The sequence below is a fragment of the Felis catus genome, chromosome A2 (genome assembly GCF_018350175.1).
Source record: "Felis catus isolate Fca126 chromosome A2, F.catus_Fca126_mat1.0, whole genome shotgun sequence".
NCBI lineage: Eukaryota > Metazoa > Chordata > Mammalia > Carnivora > Felidae > Felis > Felis catus.
In genome coordinates, this window is record NC_058369.1 from 36,348,102 (window position 1) to 36,371,602 (window position 23,501).

General features: G+C 40.5%; 1 protein-coding gene across 12 annotated transcripts in view; it reads right to left on the minus strand.

Annotated features, from left to right (window-relative positions):
- Positions 1 to 337: 337 nt before the first annotated feature.
- The window catches only part of FRMD4B (FERM domain containing 4B), a 356,794-nt gene continuing 333,630 nt past the window's right edge, over positions 338 to 23,501 (minus strand). For 11 of the 12 annotated variants that reach the window (XM_045053138.1, XM_045053139.1, XM_045053143.1 and 8 more), the window contains 11 exons: positions 23,186 to 23,327; positions 22,178 to 22,311; positions 21,961 to 22,080; positions 20,598 to 20,826; positions 17,952 to 18,008; positions 15,333 to 15,477; positions 12,247 to 12,366; positions 10,262 to 11,073; positions 6,988 to 7,120; positions 3,389 to 3,480; positions 338 to 2,332 (listed from right to left, as the gene is read on the minus strand). In XM_045053138.1, coding sequence (XP_044909073.1) covers positions 2,271 to 2,332; positions 3,389 to 3,480; positions 6,988 to 7,120; positions 10,262 to 11,073; positions 12,247 to 12,366; positions 15,333 to 15,477; positions 17,952 to 18,008; positions 20,598 to 20,826; positions 21,961 to 22,080; positions 22,178 to 22,311; positions 23,186 to 23,327 — 2,046 coding nt within the window. In that variant the 3' untranslated portion in view covers positions 338 to 2,270. The remainder of the gene's footprint in view (positions 2,333 to 3,388; positions 3,481 to 6,987; positions 7,121 to 10,261; positions 11,074 to 12,246; positions 12,367 to 15,332; positions 15,478 to 17,951; positions 18,009 to 20,597; positions 20,827 to 21,960; positions 22,081 to 22,177; positions 22,312 to 23,185; positions 23,328 to 23,501) is intronic. The other variant, XM_003982414.6, reaches the window with a different exon arrangement.

Here is a 23,501-nt window from a genome sequence, read left to right on the forward strand (position 1 = left end):
TTCTTTAAATATTTGGGGGCCAAGTTCCACGCGTTCTTTCCAGGCCCACTTGCGGTTCTGAGCATTCCATTTCTTGAACAGAAGAAGGCTATTTCCATTTAAGATACTTGCACGGAAGTATTAAGGTCTTCCTACGTTTCATTTCCCATTCCCTTCTCCCCATTGTGCAGGACAAATACATGCCAGATGAAACATTTTCCTGAATTTAAAAGACCAGTTTGCGACTCTGCAAAACTAGGATGAAGGGCTTGTTACAAACAAACAACATTCGCAAGATCGGGAAGCCTAAAAATTCACATCTGTCATCCTCAGCGAGGCAATAGACTACCGTATTTCATCAGTTCTAAGACAACTTTATTGTGAGACACAGCATCATTTTATGTAGCGCTAAGAAAGAAAAAAACACTGCCAATTCCTTTAGAGCATGCCATCAGTCAAAAGATGCATCCTGATTTCAAGGATGTAAATGTGAAAAGATGGGCACCTTGGCGTCAGTAAAATATGGTAATACTACAACTAAAAATCTGCAATCTTGTCCAAGAGGATTACATGAAGTAGAACACTTCAAACTGCTTTGGATGAACCCTGAATATAATGGAAGAATACGTAAACATTTTCAGTAGCACACCTTCAGTTTATTGACCTATGTAAAAAAATAATAGGTCTTAAAAAGTCAGAACAGTAAAAGAATATGCAAAAGTATTTCTGTTTCTAGAAGGCTATACAAATATGCAAAAAGGAATAAGTTATTATTTTTCTGCATGTCTTCTGTTTTGCTCCAAATTCGTTCCCCAAACTTCATTTTTAATGATACAAATGACTAAGGACCAGTTTAACAAATCATCTTTATGTATATATTACATGCTTTGGAATATAGATAGAAAATGTTCCAAAAAAGTTGTTCAGAAACTTCTCTCTTCACAATAGGAACATGAAACCTGTATAAAAGGGGGGTAGGGAGCACCTTTTATGGAATATTGAAGCAGAGTGAAGATGACAAAAAAGATCAATCTAGAATATGGAATTTTTTTTTTTAAAAACCCTACCATAAACCATAGCTAATTAGTTCTTCCAAGTGAAGTATGAGGTAGTTTTAGCCTCATAATTAAATCTGCAGCTTGGAGTTTTTTTGTTTTTTTGTTTTTTGTTGTTTTTTGTTTTGTTTTGCTTTTGTTTTTTCCTTTTTAACGACTAATCTTGTTTTTGTCACTTGGTGACTTAGAACCCTCTGTGGGATCTGGACAATATGCTTACTTTCCTAATGTTCACCATTTTAAGGCACGCAATTCATCTAAAATGATGTGGCTTTTGTTTTGTTTTGGGTTCTGTGTGTATTACCTTAAAATAGTTTTTCAAACTCTTGATTATAAAAACTCTCCATGTCAGGTCTGCCATTTCAAATGACAACCAAATTGGAGAGTTACCAGCCTGAATAATAACCCATCAGGCCACTGGTGTAGAAAGAAAAAAGAAGCCCAATAATATTGGACCTTAGAAAATTCTCCAAGCAGAGTTTGTCAATTATTCAGTGGGCTGCTGTGTTTCCCCCAATCTGCTACCATAAAGTTATATTACAGGATGCTCCGGCAGTAAGTCTTTCCGGAACCCATTTTATGGTGCTTATGAAAACCATCACTCTTTATAATATCCTAAAAACATTTACACTCATTCAGAACTTCATGAAAATCCAGCTTCTCTTCAAGTAATTTTCCAATACTGTCTCAATTGTTGACGTCCATGTAGCAATAGCATGTCATCCTTCGCCGGCTCACAACTCCAAACTTTCCGATGGTGAGCAATGACTGAGGAGCTCCTCGTTGTTCTTCTTCTCATCATGCTGAACTGTGCTCTGAAATTTCCCAACCTTCCTTCCTATTGGAGACCCTGAACACACTTTTCACAGTTTTACGGTTTGCCTTCAACAACTTTTATTCCCTTAACAAGTGCTTGCTACTGATAAAGGCTGAGTCTGTCCTTGGCAATGGTTCCACCTTGCTGTTAGGTTAGTGCCCGGAGCTGGAAAGGCATGTGGTTCAGGGGCTTTTCCGTGGCCTTAGAGTGTGATTCACTTCCAGGGCAGCAAGAGTCCTCTCTTCAACCTTTGATGCCTTTAGCTTTCTAAAGCCAAATAGCTTTCTGGGAAGACGAACACATTTTGCAAGGCACACTAGTGTGAGAACGCGGTGCTTGGTCAAGAGGTCCAAGTGCAGTTCAGACTAATGTTCCAGGCTTTGAATCTTCATGCCAAAAGAGCCTCTGCTCTCTACTCTTCAGGCTTTCTTCCAACCGGTTTCCATCTGTACTGTCCAGTTGACTGATCTCTGTGTACTGTCTATTAAAGGAAACCAGAAAAGTTGTTACTTGTGGTCATTTTGATTCCCAGAGTACAAAGATTACTCAAAGAATTAGTAGAAAGCACCGTCAAGAAAATATCCAACACTTGGAAATAAGCAAAGCATGACTGTGTGCTGTCTCATTGTCCTACTGGAGCATTGTTGAAAAGGCCCATGCAAGGTGTACTTAATTCTCAAGGGAGATATTCCTTTGTCTCACTTTCATTTACCATTGATAAGGACCCAGATTGTGGTAAGTTACATGTTAATTTTTAGGGTTTTTTGTCTGGGAGAAATACAAATAACTTCTGTCTAGTATAAAAAGATTATGGTTAAAATTTTATCGCCCTGTGAGCCATTAACTGTTTTGTTTTTTTTTTTAATCTAATTTCGTAATCTTATTCCAGCATTTTATCTTTCAGTGTATTGAGTTCAGTCTTTTGAATTGTCTCAGAAGCAACTTTACCGTTCTGTTAGTTCTCTCATTAATGGGTTAAGTAAATCTTTGACACACACCCATTTTCTCTTTGTGGGAGAGTCATATTTTTAAGTTTTTAAAAAGTATTCCTGACAGCCACATTTTAAGTATTCTTCAAATTAAGAGACTATACTAGATCCTTTCCTCAGGGACAAAGGAATATATTTAGAGGCAGGGCACCTAGGGACACATTTTACACCCGTAGGGTGTATTGGTCAAGAGTAAATTGGAAACAGCATCACATATAAAAATCACAGGCATGTTTGGAGGGTAGATCCAAATGAAGGCATCCTATTATACAAACCATTCCAATCAGCAAAACTTCATTCCTACAGTAGTAGTTTAGAATAGGTTAGATAGTTAGTAGGTTTCTTTTTATTTTAAATTTCTTTAGTAAAAAGGATTAAAAAGTCATTGGAAGAAGAGCTTTGGAAAGAAACGCTCCGTGAAAACAGGTACTTAGTGTTTTCATCTAATATAAACACAAAGTCAGATTTCCACAGCTTCACACATCGGTCAGTGAGCCAAACACCTGCTAAGCAAGAAGCAACACACAGATCTGAGGGGCTGTACTTACTACTGCTGGCTACACTTAGCAAAAGAGAATTTAAAACTGATCTCATTTCTGGAGACACAACCATTCTCCGGGACAGAAGCCCTCGCTTTTGCCTAGTTTAGGTAGAGTTGATAAGGAAGAGAATGGGCAATGGAAAACCGGAAGTGAAAGAAAAACAGTTATTTGAAAACACAGTTTGTAGTGCAGAGACAAGAATTGGACTGTATTATATACTAGGTAGGATAAGAGACTTCAACATTTGTGATGCTGCAAAGTTTATGCCACTGACAATTATACCAAATCAGACCTGGAAACAAACTCTTATTGGTAAACATTTATAGCTTTCTGTAATATCAAGAGCCAGACACTCTGGGAGAAAGGATCTCTAAATAATACATGCTTCATTTATTTAAAAAAAATACTCAAATCTTTAACTTAAGGGCAGATCTAAAGTTTTTTATTTTTATCTTTATCTGGAAACCAAGTTTCCCTCTTATTTAAAAAAATTATGTTTCCATCAAAAACACAATTTTACAGCAAATTCCTAAAATTTGGTGGATGGCTGTTATTATACTTGCCTCGGTAACAGGTCTAGTGAAATTGATCATTCTGGGGTGTAATAAAAAAATCCTTAGGGCACCTGGGTGGCTCAGTGGGTTAAGCGTCTGACTTTGGCTCAGGTCATGATCTCACGGTTCATGAGTTGAAGCCATGCATCGAGCTCTCCTGTCAGCATGGAGCCTGCTTCGGATCCTCTGTCTCCTTCACTCTCTGACCCTCCCGTGCTTGGGCAGAGCATGCGCTCACTCTCTCTCCCTCTCTCTCAAAAGTAAGAAATGAAAACATTAAAAAAAATCCTCAATAGGCAAACAGATGGAAATAAGCACACCTGTACCTCTGTTGCTGGGAGGGTAAACTGGCAAATCTTTCTGGAAAGCAAGGGCTTCAAAAAATACATTTTTCAAGTTAACCCATTAATTCTACTTATTGGAATGTATCCTATGGCAATAATCTGGGATTGAGACAAATATTTTGTAGAAAGATGTTAACAGCAGCATTACAATGAATCCTAATGAAAAAAAAATCTAAAAATTCAAAATACAGGAAATAAAGTATGGCATATTTATGAGGGGAATATCATGTTGCTCCCATGAAACAAGGCTTAAAGAGTTTTTTTTTTTTTTTTAATTTTTTTTTTCACCGTTTATTTATTTTTGGGACAGAGAGAGACAGAGCATGAACGGGGGAGGGGCAGAGAGAGAGGGAGACACAGAATCGGAAACAGGCTCCAGGCTCTGAGCCATCAGCCCAGAGCCTGACGCGGGGCTCGAACTCACAGACCGCGAGATCGTGACCTGGCTGAAGTCGGGCGCTTAACCGACTGCGCCACCCAGGCGCCCCTAAAGAGTTTTAAAAAATATGAGCACATGTGTATGTTGTGATATTAAGTAAAAAACTGGGATTCATAGACAATGAAAGATGTACAATCGTACATAAGTTTATCATTACAACCACGTTAAAAACGGATACAGAAAAGCGGGGGAATGTGTCAAGATGCTAACAGAGACTACCTCTAGATGGTGGAATTATAAGTAAATTATTTCCTACTTATTTATCCCTTTATCATTTTCCTAAGTTTCCACAGCGAGCTCATATAATGCACACAATAGGGATCTTTAAATAGTTTCTCATTTCCTGTACGTCGCCGCCCCTCTGACGTCAGACTCCCGTGTCAAGCCATCTTGGGCTGGCTGAAACAGAAAGGCACATTTGGCAAAAACACATTTTCTCTAAAAATGTTTAGTACCTTCCCGAGTCCAGTGAAAGTGGTGTCAAGGATTTTAGAACCGTCTTACGTGCTGTTTTCTGTTGTGTCTAACTCAGTCAACAAAAAAGGAAAGTAAAAGTATACAAATAGGAAAACAATTTGCAAATGAACTATACAAAACGATGAGAACTGAGTCGAAAACCTTCAGCTCCAATTTTGGGCCAAAGCCATTTTAGTTCTTGTTCCTAACTCATTTGCAAGCATTATTTACAAAACCCCAAGATATATGAAGTCCTCTGAGGTATATTTTCACTAACATTCTATTTTGAGCACACCCTTTGTTGAGTTGAGACAATTGGCCTAACAGTTCCAGCCAAGAAAAACTCTCATTGAGCATGGAGAAGAAAAAAGAAGGCTTTGGGGGTTGAATAGCTCTAATTCGCTTATAACACTGAGTAATTTATTAAATTATGATTTCACTCATTTGTGGAATTTAAGAAACAAAACAGATGAACATAGGGGGAAGGGGGAAAAAAAGAGAGAGAGGGAAGCAAACCATAAGAGACTCTTAACTATAGAGAACAAACTGAGGGTTACTGGAGGAAAGGTGGGTGGGGGATGGGCTAGATAGGTGATGGATATTAAGGAGGGTGTTTGTCGTGATGAGCACTGGGTGTTGTAGGGAAGTGATGAATCACTAAATTGGACACCTGAAACCAATTTTACCATATATATTAACTAACTAGAATTTAAATAAAAATTGAAATTAAAAAAAAGGAAAGCAAGAAACTAAACTCTTAAAATCAACAGGATAGACACTTTTATAAGTTATTATCTGTATAAGTCTCCCTATGCCTGAAGCAATTTGGCCTCAAGCAAATTTAAATAAAAACAAACAGAAAATGCTCATTTCTTGGCACCATGGGTTTGAATTATATTCTGTGAAAAGTGACAGGGAGACGTGACCTCTTCAAACTTAACTCATCCTGCATATCCCAAGAAGTGAAAAACGTGTAATGCAGAGTTTGCAATCTTTTTTAAAACTGCATTTTAACAAATTGTTCTTGTACATTTCCTCCAAATGTTTACAAAGAACCATGATTATAAATAGAACAGCTGGCTGTGTCTGTAGCTTCTTAATGAACACAGGGTCAGACACAAAAAGGCAGCAAATGTTTGAAATCAAGCCTACCAACTGTCTATGAGGAATTTTGGTGTGAGCAACCTTTTCTGGGGTAGAGATATCTTTCCTACAAGGTTTCAGAAGAGTCTTAAATGGATATTATCTATACTATGGTTTTAAGCACTTCGATTTAAAAAAAAACCTTTAGACACAGATTTTAGTGTATACATGTCTAGGAATAGAGTCAAATTTGAATGATCTAGATTAGGAGTGAACAAACCTTTTCTTTAAAAGCCTGATACACAAAAACAACCAGAGATATGGGGCTCCTGGGTGGCTCAGTTGGTTCTGCATTTGACTTCGGCTCACGTCATGATCTCGCAGTTTGTGAGTTTGAGCCCTGCACTGGGCTCTGTGCTGATGGCTCAGAGCTTGGAGCCTGTTTCAGATTCTGTGTCTCCCTCTCTCTTTGCCCCTCCCCTGCTCATGCTGTCTCTTTCTCTTCCAAAAATAATCATTAAAAAAAAACAACAACAACAGACAGACAATATGTACATGAATGAACATGGCCATTTTCTAATAAAACTTAATTTACAAAAACAGGTGGCAGCTGGTTTGGCCTATAGGCTATGGTCTTATGATCCTTGAGCATTCATAAAATAACATAGAATTCCTGAATTCTTTTGACCAGGGATAGGCTAGTAGAATTTCGAAGCATTGCTTTCTCACCTGCCTGGAGAGGGCAAAGGATTATAGATGTTGCCATAGCAGCTGGTGTAGGAAGAATGTGCCGGGGTCTCGTATTCAGATAGCCCTACAGCTATCTGGGTCCTCCAGTTCCCAGAAGCATTTGTAGAAGATACTGGAAATAAAAATGAAAAGAGACAAAATTAGTGAGAATATTCAAAGTGAAGATTATTTAGGCCATTTAGACGTACATTATAATTATCTGTGTGCAGAGATTAAGAGACAATGGTTATAATCAACAGAGTTCTTTTCTATTCAAGTATAGTCACTTACTGGCCATGTGACCTTGGACAAATAGTTTATTCTCATTAAGCCTTAGTTTCTTCGCCTGTAAAGTGGGGATGATAATACAAATACATCCTGTATAGGGATGGTATCATGATTAAATAAGGTCATATATGAGAATATTTAACACTTTGCCTGGTACAGAGTAAGCACCCCAAAATGGTAACTATTGATATCATTACGAACGAGAATAAAGTTAATTGAAAGGCATGCTATAAAAAATAACCTAAAAGGCAGGTAGAAAAAAAATTCTCATATATGAAGAGAGTCTTTCCACTTGGGCTATGGTGGCTAGATATATAGAAGGCTTTATTTGTAAAGATAAGGCAACGAGTTTGAGTCTCTTGGAGGCCTTTGGTGGAAAAGCACTCCATAAATTGACCTGTTGGGATAAGACTGTTCCTCGGCCCAAGGCAACATCAGCCACTAGCAGAATCAATGCATACTTTTTGCCTAAAAAAAAAAGTGTGTGTGTGTGTGTGTGTGTGTGTGTGTGTGTGTGTGTGTGTGTGTGTGTGGGAAGGGGTGGGGAGGGTAATTAGAACAGGAAGCATTTCAGAAAGAAGAGAATTAACTTTACTGAGGGACTGAACTGGAGCAAGACAAGGGCACAATGCAGGAACAAAGCCTAGTGAATGTGTCGCACTGGTGTTTGTTGTTCCCCCTCTAAAACCAGTCCTGCCTCATGCTGAGGACGCACAAGGTGCCCACAATGGCAGGCTGGTGGTCCAAGACCCATACTGCTCATGGATCCTTCCGGCTCCCCTCCATTTCGGTTCCTGGCAGCCACCCTCCGCCTCTTTTTTCTCACACCCACAAAACCCCTGTGACCAGTGTAGGACAGACGCATTTCAAAACTCATCTGTGGCCCTGGATGCCATGAGATTTTGACTCAAAGATGTAATTCTCTCACTTTGAGCTTCCACGAATGTTTCATAACTCTGAGTCAGGGGCTGGCGGGCTTGGTGGTGAAGGTGTCAGAGGTGTGGCAGAATTCCCATTCCAGCACTTACCAGCTTTGGGGCTCAGGCAGGGTCATTTGAACTCGCTAAGCTAGAACTGCCTCCATGGCAAGATTAGGACACTCATAATAAACAACAACAGAACTCACTGTACAGAAGTGTTGCATACATTAAATGGGATAGTGCACATAAAACACTGAGCATGCTGTGTGGCCCAGGGTTAAGCTGCCAACAGACGATGGCTGTCATTTCTACTAAAACTGAGTCATCAACAGAGTCTTCAGCTGGCTGGAAGGAATTACCAAACCCCTAATTTGGCAAATAATAGGAAACTCTCCATGATGCGTGTGTGCGTGTCTGTTGTAATACATTTTTGTAGCTATTAAATGTAGACAGGAATGAAGAAAACTCCAAAAGGGAATTCTAGGAGGTCTAATTTTATCCCTCTGATTCCTTACTACAGTGTAACGCTTTTTGGTCTGTGGGGCCGAATCCTGCTGCTACCAGGTAACCTCCTACTGGGTCTGAATCAGGAAACGTTAACTCCGTTCTTACCTTTGCCTGAGACACCGAGCCAAGCACTAGTAACGCTGTGGTTTGGGAGGTGCACCTGCTTCTCTCTGGCCTATTTAAGTAGGCATTACCCCAGCTCTGTGCCCCAATGGGCTTCTATATGCATCTCAGCCCTCCTTGTTTGGTTCTTTCTTTCTAACACTATCCCCCGGTTTGGTTTCTGAAAGAACCTCATGCAACGCCCTGAACTGTAGGGTGAAGAAAGGCACTGTATAGACGTGAGCCATAACTAACAAGGAATACATGACAGGACGCTTTTTGTATGTTAGACATGGTAATAGGTGGGAAAGCCCTGACGGAAGTCCAAAGTCCTACGCAAACAGAAGAGACATTAAACCCAAATAGAAATCTCCATGGAAATGCCTCTGGTCAACAAGCTTATGAAACTTTTAAAGACACAGTTTCCACAGATTTATTACTCAATGAGTTGGGAATCCCTGTGCTGTCTTACTAAGGGGTCATGCTTGAAAGCAGGGGCAAGAATGCATGACCTCAGGTTTTCACACAGTCCAGGGCTGTAGAGCTTTAAAAGTGTTTTCTTTGTATACGTTCCTCTGGCTGCTAACTAGACTGGGTGCTCAAGGCTGGAAACCGTGTCAACGTTGTCTCCTCAGCATCTGCGATATGCCTGCTTGTTTGCTGAATAAACGAAACCATAGGCAGATACTCCTCTTTCTCCCCACTTCTCTACTGAGGGCAGCTCGCACAGCTGGGGGGCATGGGGGTAAGCAGAAAGTTCTTCACGGGTTTTAGTGGATGGAGGGGCCAAAGTCAATGCCTGAAGGGAATATCTCTAATAAAAATTATCTTGGAGAATCCCTTAAAGCAGCCATAAAGTAAAGTCTAAAGGATTACTGAATTGAGTCAAGGCATGCAAAGTACTTAGAACAGTGCCAGGAACAGTGTTTATTAAATGCTGGCTCCCCTCATAATTATTAGGAGCCTCACGTAGCTACCTGAACATTCAAACCAAACTGCCTTTAGATGATCAAGTTCCTGCTGGTGAACAGGGAAGGGTGTATAATCCTAATGTTTTCTGCTTACCCGAAGGGTTTACTCTGCTTTTGAATATATCAAACATCCGTGACCAGAACACTTTTATGAGATGTGGCTATCAAGGTAAGACCTAGAAAAGATACAATATTTGAAAGCCCCCAACACCGAGAGGCATAGAGTAAGTGCTCAATGAATATCTGCTGCATTTGAAGCTACAACTTGCTCCATCAGACTCCTGTGGGCTGTGTTCTTTGGAAAGCTAGAGAGACGAACTGTTTTTAAGTTGGCAATTCTTACTGTGGTGCCACAGAATGGCTACCCAGCTCATGACCTTGGGTACTGGTCCCATGATCCCTGAGGGCAGTGGTTTAGGGGGCGGGTGGGCGGCGGGCATGAGGTAAATTCAATCTGGGTATCAAGCGCCTCCGCCATATTCTTACCTGAAGAGTAGGAAGATGTCCGACTGCTGGGAGAGCAGGGTACTTGCAGGCCAGCAAACCCCAGGCATCTCTGCGATCCCCTGTCCGAGTCAAAGCTAGTCTGGGGGCTGTGCCCCTGATCCTTCTGTCCAGAGGCCCGCTGGTACCAGCCACGCAGGTGCTCGGCAACTAAGGCCTTGTGGATGTTTTTGGTGATGTGCTCTGACTTAGCTGCAGGCTTCCTGGGCAGCCGGAGAGTTGCATATGGGTTATGGGGTACCCGGTCGACCTCGTCTTCATGAAAGGACCTGCTATAGTCCGTTTGGCGCTCGTATCCATAGTGGACCGAGGACCGGTAGGAAGGATTGACACTGTACTGTCCCTCAGTGTCATTCTCATAGACATAGCCGCCACTGTAATAAAGGTCACACTCTGCATATGGTGGGTACCCGGCAATATAGTAACTAGAAGAAGGTTGTTCCTGACTCTTTGTGTAGACGCCATTCCTCAAACTATCCTTTTGTGCTAGGTTGGGCATGCTTCCTGAATTTGAAGTCGAAACATTCTGTTTCTTAGACCTTCTCCGGCCCCTGGCACGAGTGTCCAGAGTCTGAGTAGTGTAATAGGGGCCAGCAACAGGCGTCACGCAGTAATACTCTGTGCTTGATTGGCTGGTGTAGGAAGACCCGTCATCCAGGATTTCCGTACTACTGCTTCTTTGGGATTTGGAGAGGGAGAAAAATGGCTTATCGTTGTCCATCTCAGACAGCAGGTGGGACTGAGACTCAAGGCTTCCACTCCGCTGGCGGCAGTGTTGGGAAGAAGATTCGGGTCTGCAAGAGGAGAAAGGCAAACTTGTAACAGAGAATCAAGGAAAGGAGGATGGAAATTAAAAACACAAAGACATGGTTGAAGGATTTAATCACCCCTTGAATTACTATAAAACTTTTAAGGTTTCCATGGGCGCCTGGGTGACTCAGTCAGCTGAGTGTCCAACTCTTGATTTCAGCTCAGGTCATGATCTCACAGTTGTGAGACCGAGCCCCGTGTCAGGGTCTGCCCTGGGGGTGGAACCTGCTTAAGATTCTCTCTCTCCTCCCTCTCCCTCTGCCCCCCTTCTCAAAACGAACAAACGGAAACTTTTAAGGTTTCCAAAGCAGACTGCACAAGAGAATCCATTTGTTCACATAATCCATTGGTTCCCATGCAAGTTCACTGTCATGGTCCAAATGCGAAAAGAACCAGGTTCTATAAATTGTGCAATCCACAGCCTTACTCGAGGGTAGGGAAGATAAATTGATGATGGGCAACTTGTATCAAAGCCTAAAAAAAAAAAAAAAACCCAATGGGTCTTGGGAGATTCCTCTCCTCCAACGGGACAGCAGGAGACAGACTAAGGTGAAGGCAGCACGGCATGGGGGAGAGTCTGGCTCTGATGCCAGACATATCTGGGCTGAGTCATGGCTCTGCCATTTCCCAGCTGTGCCAGCTTGGGTAAGACATTTAACCTCTCTCAACCTTGCTTCCGCCTCTGGAAAATGAGGGGGTTAAATGGTATCTGATATTTACAATTAAAATATAATACCTACAAAAATATAATATCTATTCGAACAAAGGATATTTTCAAGTACATTTCCTTTGTACTTGAAAGTACACGCAGTAGGGACTGGTGGCTCAGCGAGTTCAGCATCCAACTTCGGCTAAGGTCACGATCTCAAGGTTCATGAGTTCGAGTCCGGTGTCGGGCTCTCTGCTGTCAGCACAGAGCCTGCCTTGGATCCTCTGTCTCCCTCTCTCTCTGCCCCTCGTCTGCTTGTTCTCTCTCTCTTTCTCCATCTCAAAATATATAAATAAACTTAAAAGAAAAAGTACATTGAAAATGTAGACCTGTAAAATAGTCCTGTTGCCTCAAGTCCCTTAAAATGATTAAAAAACACAAGAAAGTAAAGCAAAACTTTGAATCAAAAATCAGCAGAGTCCAAGTAACTGGAAGGAAGCGCTCTTACTCCAAGTGGCTGCTGCTGTAGGCGTTGCGGGTGAGAACCGGTGTGGTGGGCATGCTGCGTCCTCCCTGGGGCCGCCTCTCCAGGGTTCTGTAAGGGCTGCTGTGTGTCGACAGCATTTCCCTGTGATGGTAAAGAGAAGAATTGCGGAAATGATGAGCCTCCCCACATCTCTGGCAAACATCCTAAGGTGCTTTGAAACTTTCTGGAAGCTGAAGGAAGGGAGCATAGGAGGAAACTGGGAAGGGTGTCTTAGTAGCCTGTTATGTCCTAGGTGAGTTTGAGGGGAAACATGAGTGATCTCTCTGAGTCATAAATAGGAAGGAAAATAATTTTAAAAACTTTTTAAAAGAGTATACTGAATAAAAGAGACTGGAAGCAACTAGAGGGATGCCTGGGTGGCTCAGTCAGTTAAGGATCAGACTCTTGATTTCGGCTCATAGTCATGGGATCGAGTCCTGCGTCCGGCTCTGTGCTGAACACAGAGCCTGCTTAAGATTCCCTCTCTCTCCCTCTGCCCCTCCCCGGCTCATGCTCTCTCCTCTCTCTCTCAAAACAAACAAACAAACAAACAAACAAACAAACAAACAAACAAACAGAAAAACCAACCAATGAGAGCAGGGGAAGCAAAGCCTGTTTCTGTAAAGAGTGTAATAGTCAATTTTTTTGGCTTTGCCAGCCAGATGGCCCTGTCTTGACTGCTTTACTCTGTCCCTGAAGTACAAAAGCAGTGTAGACAAGATGTAAGTGAATGGGAGTGGCTGTGTACTGGTAAAGCTTGGCTGTGGACACTAAAAGTCAAATTTCATATAATCTTCACATTTGATTTCCCCTCCAACTATTTAAAAGTACAAAAACCATTCTTAGTTCACAGGCCACACAAACCAGGTGGCAGGATGAATGTGGCCAGTGGGTTGTTGTTTTCAAGCCCGTGGATGAAAAGGCAACATACTTAAATCACTTTGTCCACTTCCCAGCAGAGTGAGAGCACAATTTGAAGTCAGTTTTTTAATTAAACATGACTTTGAATACATTTTTACTAGTACCAAAGCACAAGTTCATGGCAGAAAATTTTGAAAATACAGATTAAAAACAAGAAAAATTTAAATGTCTATAATCTTGAACCTCAGATATAGCCAGTCAACACTGAATATTTTCAGATATTTTTACTAAGCATATTTACTTACAAGCATTTACAGTTTTTAACAATAAAAAAATAAGATCTTACTGTATATTCTCTTTCAAAGCCCACATTTAAAAATAACTCTATCTATGGGGCACCTGAGTGGCTCAGTCGGTTAAGCCTCCGACTTCAGCTCAGGTCATGATCTTGCAGTTCGCGAGTTTGAGCCCCGCATCAGGCTCTGTGCTGACAGCTCAGAGCCTGGAGCCTGCTTTGGATTCTGTGTCTCCCCACCTCTCTCTCTCTCTGCACCTCCCTGCTGGTGCTCTGTCTCTCTCAAAAATAGATAAACATTAAAAAAAAAAACACCCAAAACACCTCTATCTAATGTTCTTTGTTGGTTAATATTCATCTACAATGTTATTTTAATGACAGTTTAGCCTTCCACTGTAAGGACTTGTAACATATTTAAACAATCTACTAGTTAAACATTTGGGTTATTTTCAGTTTGTCACTAATGTAAACAGTGCTGTGATGAGCATCCTGTAGTTAACTAATTCAACAGGAAAAATTCCTCTAAGTCAGATTGCTGGATCAAAGAGCAAACCTATCTTAAGCTATTAAAGAAGTAGGTATAATAATTTTTAAGATAAGATTTCTGGTTATAATTTTTTCCCTTTTGCTGCAATAGCTTTGTTTTCCCTAATATAATAAATACACTTGTCCAGTGCTATCCAATGACGGAAATGTGTTGTATCTGTGCTGTCCAATATTCTACCATTAGCCCACATGTGCCTATTAGCACTTGACATATGGCTAGCATGACTGAGGAAGTGAATTTTTAATTTTATGTACTTTTAATTCAACTGGCCAGCACAGCTCTAAACACTTGGATTTCTATTATTTAAGGCAACAGTTCTAAATGCTAACAACTGGGGCTGAGAGGTGATAAAAGCTGTCACTGGTCTTTGAGAAATGAGAAATACAACAAAGCGCTAGCTTTATTTTCATAGGGAAGAATTATTTAATCTAAACAATCTTCCTATATTTTAAGACAAACTTCTACCTTTGCTGAGATGCAGTGTCACGTGCTAGCTAAAAATCACACCACAGGCTTTGGAGTGACGCTGCTGAGGTTCAAATCTTGACTCCAACATTTACTAGTTGATGAACCCAACAGGTCATTCAAGCTTTCTGGTCCCTGGTGTGCTTCTCCGTAAAACGTAATGATATTAAAACACTTCGGACAGTGTCTGACGTACCGTAAGTGTCCAAAATGTTAACTTCATCATCTTAGTTTTATGACAATGGCTGTATTTTTTATTTAATGTCATTTGTTCCCCCGTGAAATCATAGTATTGTTATTTGAACATTCTGAGTAGCCAGAGTAAACATTTGGTAATCCTATCTTGGGCCCTATTTATTTTTTCTTTTTTTAATAGTATTGATCCACGCAGTCAAATTCTGAGAATCACTGGCCTGTCGTCATCTTTTTACAAGCTGGTGTTACTGCCTGATAATATTTACCTGAGACATTTGAGAAAAAAGTCATATCATCTATTTTACAGATTAAAATGAGTTGAAGTCTCATTTCTATTTGAAAGATTAGAAGTCATTTCTGTCACTTGCACTGATGGAGTGATATTTAATGACGGTTTCCTGAGACCATGGGTTATGAAAATAAACTTTGGACATTATATCCAAACCCACACTATAAATAAGGTCCCCTAGAACCTAACATAAATCAAACAGACTTTAAAATATAGGAAACTGCCAAATGCTTTGAAAAGATCTCTTAGAAACACTTGCACTTGCTGTCAACAACAAATGATGGGGTTAGTTTCTAGGCTTTGGTATTAAAAGAGAATCCCTTTTGAAAGGACAAATAGGGTAATGTCAAAAAGGCTGAACCATTTTGAAGGTAAGATCTCATGGCTGTGAGGATACTGATGATGTGACTTCTCACCTGGACTGCCTGGTATCCACAAACTGTTCATTGACAGACGACTTTCTGAAATGGATTCGCTCGATACCGAGAGACTTGGGGGGAAGAATTCTTGGAGAATGAGGTACTGAACTTGGTCGCTGCCCAGCAAGAGTGAAGGCATCAGCTATAGTAAGTAAATTAATGAATGGATAAATAAATAGGTAAATAGATAATAAAACCTTGCCAGCACTCAAAAAACAAAACCAAAAAACAAATCAGAAGACCTGATGAACATACAGTTTTTCCACAGATGGTTTTGGAAGTATATTACTTTCAGGAAATTTATTTTTATACTTTATACACTAGAAAGAAGAAATTAGTGAATACTGCTGACCCTTGAACAACACAGGTCTGAACTGCATGAGTCCACATAAGCACAAATTTTTTTTCTTAAATATAGTACAGCACTGCAAATGTACTTTCTCTTCCTTAGGATTCTCTTCATAACATTTTCCTTTCTCTAGCTTACGTAACTGTAAGAATACAGTATTTAATGCATGTAACAGATATGTGTTAATTGACTGTTTAAGTTAATGGTAAGGCTTCTGCCAACAGTAGGCTGTTAGTAGTTAAGTTTGGGAGGGAGTCAAAAGTTATACTTAGATTTTCAACTATGGGGGATGTGGCCACCCCAACCCCCACATTGTTCAAGGGTCAACTGTACTCGTGTGGGGCCTAATCCAACTTTTGCCAATTCAGTAGGTGCCACTCTGAGCAAAGAAACTACTCAGGTGGAATGGGTGATACTAGAGCTTTTCGAGAGTTATATTAAAGAGCTCCTGGGGCTCAGTCATTTAAGCGTCCAACTTTGGCTCAGGTCACAATCTCACAGTTCCTGAGTTCGAGCCCCGCACCGGGCTCTGTGCTGACAGCTCAGACCCTGGAGACTGCTTTGGATTCTGTGTCTCCGTCTCTCGGCCCCTCCCCCACTTGTGCTCTGTCTCTATCAAAAATAAATAATCATTAAAAAAAAAAAAAAAAGACACTCCTTCCACCACAAACAACGAAAAACCCTAGTGTGTAAAAGGCCAAAGGGAAGCTATCCTATGAAGCTGGAGTGGATCACTTTGTTCACCTTTCAAGTTCTTCGGCCTCTTTGACTGACCAGAGAGGCTCATCCTGTCATTGAAAGTAATATAACTGATCGATGCTGAGTCATGAGAGCCTTGTTATGCCCCCCCACTGACGTGTGCATTTTCAAAGAGGAATGGCAAGCATGACCCAATTTCAGCTCAAGGAAAGAATTTGGGAATGCTGGAGTTTCATGCACCGTAACACTTGGGGTGGGGCGGGGCTGGGGGAGATAAAACAGTATGGGTAGCAGTTTCCCAAAATTCTTTAAATCATGTCATTCAGGTAGCCACTCCTCTGCTTAAGCACAAAGGATTACAAAGAAATACTCTATCACTTGATACGAAATCCATTCCATCAGGAAATGTGTGGAACACAGGCCATCACAACACTAATGGCCTTCCTCTATGAAACCAACACAATGACATGTAACCCAATTTCCAAAATGTGTATGTCTTCCTAAGGAAAATAAAATAAACTCCTAGCTATCCAGAATACAGTGATAATCAAAGTTTACACTGTATTTCTTGGTTTGAGATTAGACTCCAAATATATAAGATGTCACCATTGGGAAAAGGTGAGTGAAAGACTGTATTATTTACGCAAATCCCTGTGAACCTGTAATCACTTCAAGATAAAATGTTTAAAAAAATCCTATAGAGGGGCGCCTGGGTGGCTCAGTCGGTTAAGCGGCCGACTTCGACTCAGGTCATGATCTCGCGGTCCGTGAGTTTGAGCCCCGCGTCGGGCTCTGTGCTCACAGCTCAGAGCCTGGAGCCTGTTTCAGATTCTGTGTCTCCCTCTCTCTGACCCTCCCCCGTTCATGCTCTGTCTCTGTCTCAAAAATAAACGTTAAAAAAAAAAATTAAAAAAAAAATCCTATAGAGTGGAGGCTGGCTTGCCCAGTAGGTAGCGCGTGCAACTCTCGACCTCAGGATCGTAAGTTCAAGCCCCACATTGGGCATGGCACTTAGTTAAAAGTAAAATAAAATAAAAAGTAAAGTAAAATAAAAATAAAATAAAAATAAAATAAAATGGGTGGCTCAGCTGGTTAAGCGTCTGACTTCAGCTCAGGTCATGATCTCATGGTTCGTGGGTTCGAGCCCCGCATCAGGCTCTGTGCTGACAGCTCAGAGCCTGGAGCCTGCTTCGGACTCTGTGTCTCCCTCTCTCTGACCCTCCCCTTGCTCGTACTGTCTCTCTGTCTCTCTCAAAAATAAATAAACATTAAAAAAATTAAAATAAAATAAAAATCCTATTAAAAAAATCCTACAGAGCCTCACAAATGCTTACTGAGAAACTGACTATCACGCGAGTAATAGTCATGCAATTTGTATGTACTGTATTTTATTTAATGCTGAATTAACCTGGATAGAAGTTAATCATTGTCTCTGTTCCCTAACCATTCGGCATAAGTTAGTTGATTCTACTTTTCCCAAAAGAATAACATGTAGGCTTTACCAAATTAAAGCAATTGTCTTAGTAGTTCAAAATATATAACATATTAAATCAAAATAACATACTTACAATCATCATAGGTGGTAGTGTCAGACAAGGAGCTGCTCTCTGATGGGATTATGTCTTCTGTGAATAAAAATAAGTGCCTTTAGAATAACTGGGCCTTTATATACCTATAGTGAGTTTAATAAAGCAATTCTCAACGGAGTGCATCTTATTTTTATTTAGTAAGCGTAACTAATTACAGTGCATTGAGGATGATTAACAATCATAAAAATGGAATAATTCCCTGCCAAAAATATAAACATCTTAGATGTCATACAAATATGACTATGTGTCATATACAAATAGTCCATACAAATATGGACAGATATGGGCTATTTCTTAAAATGGCACCGACTTCAAGGGAGTTTTCGTATGCAGCAAGTTTCCAATCGAACTTCTACATGAGACGAAAACTGTACCCTATACATTGAGGGCTTGTAACCAACGAACTGGAAACAAAAATCATGCCATTCGTGTCATAAATACTAAATGTTATGTAACATACACTTGAACCTTCATGTGAAAATCCGTTAGTGTAAATAAATTTTTGAATCCTCCCTGAAGAAAAGGGACTGTTCTTAATAGGTGAACACTTTGTGGAGCATGACCTTCTCGGTGAGACCCGGGTGTCTATGTGGCATTACGGACATTTTGGACTGGACAATTCTTCGCTGACGGGAGCTGTCCTTCGCAATGAAGGATCTTCAGCCTCCACTACTCTCTCTCAGCAGCACCTCCACACTTGGTTGTGTCAACCAAAAATGCCTGCAGACATTGCCAGGGTTTCCCCGGGGTGCAAAATTGCTCCTGGTTGAGAACCAACAGATTAGACAGACCTGGGTTTAATTCTTGGTTTTGTCACTTACTAGCTGTGAGACCTTGGGCAAATGACTTAATCTCTCTGAGCATCCTTTGGGTCAACTGGAACAGGAATATGACTAGGATGTGGTCCGCAGTGCCGAGGTGAGCAGTAAGTGAAGTAACGGATGTACAGTCCTTAGCCTGGCTCCTTGCACAGGGCAAATGCTCAATAAATGTTAGCTACACTTTTTGCTTTTATTACCTAGACACAGCATTCTGGTGGCGGGAAATGCCCATTATGCTCCTGAGTGTTACCGCTGCCTATCAAATGTTAAAAAATGTGGTTAGAAATAAAAATCTTCTCAGATGTGTTGATCTGCCTTGGCAAAACATTCCATACACAGGCATGTATTGGCATGAGTACCGGCGTGATTACAGGCAAATACAGCACCTTCGTATTCACTTTTTTGCCATTATGAAGGAAATCTCTCCCATCTGATCTCAAATGATGTTAATCTCCATCAGAGCCAGGCGGACTATCTCTTAATTGGACACACAGTAGTAGAGCTTGAAGGCAAGGTGCCAATACAGTCAGCTGTCAGGCACATTAAAAAAAAAAAATCTATCCAATAATCTGCTGTCTAAATGTCACTCATTATAAAGGAGATCACTTGAATCTTGCACAGTTTGGAGATGAATGGGCCACAACAAATGGTTATGAAAGTTAAGCACACTGCTAATCACCTATCTCTGTAGGTCCAGAATGTAACCACCTCCAAGGCCAACTGGACTTCTCATTCAGAGTTAAAGCCATCCTAAATTCTCCAGCTGTAGCTGACTAACATTTGTGCGTTGATGTCTGTGCATTCACAAAAGCCATATCTCTGCTTCATAAATCATACGGCCCTAAACTATTCTATAAGCCTAGTTACCATATTTCATCAAATCTAAGATATATAACTATTGATGTCTCCCTTAAAAAAGAAAAAGTATTGCCAATTACAATGGTAATACACCATCTAGTATAAAAATTATTCAAATTTCACAGCTGTTTAAATGTGGAAAAAATAGTCTTGGGATCAAAGAAATATAAGCATATTTCAACCAGTGATCAAGGCTGAAAACCATGCTGATAAAGTAAGGCCAACTGGACTTGGAATCTACCTAAATGAGATTTTCAGTGTACTTTTTCCCTGAATATGAAAGTCTTAGGCATATAACGTTGAGAATTTTGAAGATAAAGAAATTTACTTAAAAAAATTATTTGAAATTCCACAGCTACTAGTATTTTGAAATATTTCCCAACCAGTTATTGTAAGTGCATATTTATATAATGTCAGGATCATATTGTGGTTACAATTTTATACCCCGCTTTCTGCACTTCATGGTATATCACATTTGTCCCTATCTTTAAATAGCCTCCACACATGGCAGGAACTGTAAAAGCTCTATTCACAAATGTTACATAGGTATTAAGAAAATGTATGGTCCCTGCATTAAAAACCTTTCAGAAACTACTGGGTAGGCCCAGCTCTCTTACTACTCCGTAATGTTGAGTGTATTTCTTGCAATGACATCAGGCCAGTTAAAGGTGAATCTGTCATATCATGAACGAATATGGCCATGAATGCTGTTTCATCCTGAAAATTTAAGCAACGCAATAGTGTAGTGTTACAACAGTGAGAAGGTCACCATAAACCAAGTTCACATACTTGTAACACTGAATTCCCAAACCATTTTTACCCTAAGAAACTTACCTTTAATCGTGTTCTTTCTTTTATCTCTTACCAAATGAACTAATTTGGAAATGCTAGATACCATCAAGGATACATCGACTACGTGACTCAAGGAACCTCACTTCTTACAAACCTGGTAAAATCACTGTTGCTTTCTGGCTGGGTTTCTTTCCACATCTGATCCGGTATTCATTTATCGCGTTTTCAATGTCCTGAAGCTTTTTCACAGCATCCGTGTAATCCTGCTTTCGTTTTTTCTTCACGGTTTTACAAAGGTCTGGCTCGTTGGCAAGTTTCTTCGCAGCTTCAACCAGCTTTTGCTGTATTAGGAAATTGCTCTCCAGTTCTTGTAGAGCAGGGTCCTGCATTTATACAATGATACCGTTTCTTGTACATTTTCAAATCAGGTGCTCTTTGAGAATAAAACCTTCCTAAGTTTACTGCATATGTAACTTCAAACACTTTCCTGGAAGGCAAACCTTCCTCATCTATTTACCTCAACTTATCACTAATCCGACTTTTTTTCTTTTAAAGAAGGGAATGCCCTGCAGTCAGTTAGTTGGTTGGGTGATGATGATATTTTTCAAGGAGAGATTCTTAACCCAAGATTCACAGATGTAGACAGTTATGTTAACACACATAGCTTTAGAGACAGATACATTTGAGTTTGATTTCTCTTTCTAATGGTTCCTGGTTGCATGACCCTGGAAACACTGCTGAAATTTTCTAATGTTACAGGTTTTTCTCATTTTGTATCTCCATTTCTTTCTTTCTTTCCTTTTATTTTTTCTGTGCATCTCCATTTCAAATGCAGATAACATCTACCTTATAAAAATACGGCAAAGGTTACATGAGAATAATATGTGCATTACTTAGCTCAGGACTGGGTATACTGTATAAGTTGCAAAGCTCACTCTAATCATGATGGAAACTGCTACCATTTCTAAAGCCAAGATGGCTAAATTTGGGCAAGAAGCAGGAGTAGGGTCCTACTGTCCGATGACTCAGATGAGAGAAAACACTGGATACTGGAACTTTATTATACCCGAATGCTGCACACGTATTATCTCATTGAAACTCCTTGCATCCCTCAGTGGGAAGAACAAAGATTACTCCCACTTTATGGATGAAGAAACTGAGGTCTGGGAAATGAGACTTCAGAATGGGCAAACTTATTTGTCAAAGGTTTCTCTGCTCAGAAGAGTCTAACGCTAGAGTTCTTAATTCTCATAATAACGTTCCTCAGTTTACCCACAGTTGGGGTTTGTTTCAAGCTCCCTGTGTGCGGAGGAGTAAAAAAGTCAGAAACAACTCAAATGTACAGAGACGGTGCACGAAAGAAAGAATCGTGTGGTCTACCGTGTCACGTTCAAGTGGCGAGCGCGAGATAAAAATGTACAGCGGTGACTCGAGCACCAAAGGGACAAGTCAACCGCATTCAGCTGACAGCTCTTTTGTCGTGTGGCGAGTAGAAATGCTCGCGCTGATGCTCATACCTCCTCGCTGGGCAGCAGGTTGTCATCCAGTTTGAACGCGGCACCCACACGCCTTCTGACCTGAGGCGGTTTCTCACCGACGTTCAGCGGATATTCCTTTGGCATTTTGCCCGTGAGCTCCTGTAAAACAGGACCGAATCGAGAGGGGGATAACTGACACAGGCCGGGGTTGTCAAACACAAAGTGAAGCGTCCCCCAGACCAGAGAAGACACTCACAGCCTCCCGCAAACAGATCTTCTTAAGCTCCTCGACTTTCTTCAGGAGTTTTTCTTGCAAGAGCTTCTCCTTCTTCCTGAGCTCGAGGATTTTCTCCCTCTTCTGCTCCTCACTAACTTCTGAGTCTTGAGAACCTGGAGGGATTGGGAGGGAGGGCAGGGAAGGTTTATCCGAGGCGTGTTTCCTTCCTTTTTAAAGGACAAAGGATTTCTAAGTGAAACCTGCTATTAAATCATAATTTATTTCTTTTCTCCTTGTTTCTGAACATAATAAAAGGAAACTGGAGAACAGTTTCTCAGGCTTCTGGGCATCCAACAGAGCCTGGTAATTATATATACCTTCTGTATTTTGGCTCAGTCAGTTTAGAAGCGATGATAAAATGCTTAATGTTTCAGACACACCCAAGGAAGAATTTCAGTTTTCTGAGCAGGAGAGAAGGTAAGATGCTCCTGGAGATAATTGTTTAGAATGTCCTTTTAGAAAGCAAGCAAGCAAGGCAAAGGAATGTTGTGTGCTTCAGATTAAGAGCTGACAATAGGATTTAGATGGGAAATTTCATTTGAATTAAGTTACATATACTTGGTGATAAGAGATTCCAGAATTTCTACAGAGGAAGGGCTTCCGGCAGCAATCACACTGTGGGGGGTGGGACTGGGGTCAAGTTTGAAGCTTGTAGTCACGTTTGGCTATATATTAAGTAGAGAATTAGCCGAGTGTCTGAACAGAAACTAATTATTGGGAGAAGAAGCTGATAGAACGTATGGGGAGAAAATGTCCTTTCAAATTACCCTGAGCACGCAGTATTGTTGTATCTAGTGTTATTTATACAAGCTTTTTATAATTTAACTTTCCTTATACTTAAAAAAAAAAATTGGTTTATGCTGCAATGCTGCAGGTTTTGATATGCTTATTTATTCCCCAAATAATGGGTCTAAAATGCATTTAAGTGGCTGCTGACCCCTACAAAACAGTGAAATAAAGATTGTTCATACTTTCCCAAAACATTACCTGAAGATATTAAGCTGCCATTGCTCGCCATGATGAACTGACTTTTTGCTTCCAGTGTCACCATTTTGGAGACCCTTGGTGTTCCTGTGTCTGTCAAATCCATCGCGATATCATCCAAACTCCTGGCTGAAGGAATTTTTGCCTAAGAGGTATACAACATTGAAACAGAATTCACTCGACTGAACCTATTTCAAACTGATACAATGATTAAGTTGCTATGGGATAAGTATGTCACACGAAGCACAACTCAGAATTTTTATATGCTAACGTGACACTTCAGAAGAAAAACATAGGAGACTTAAGCTTACAGCTCAAA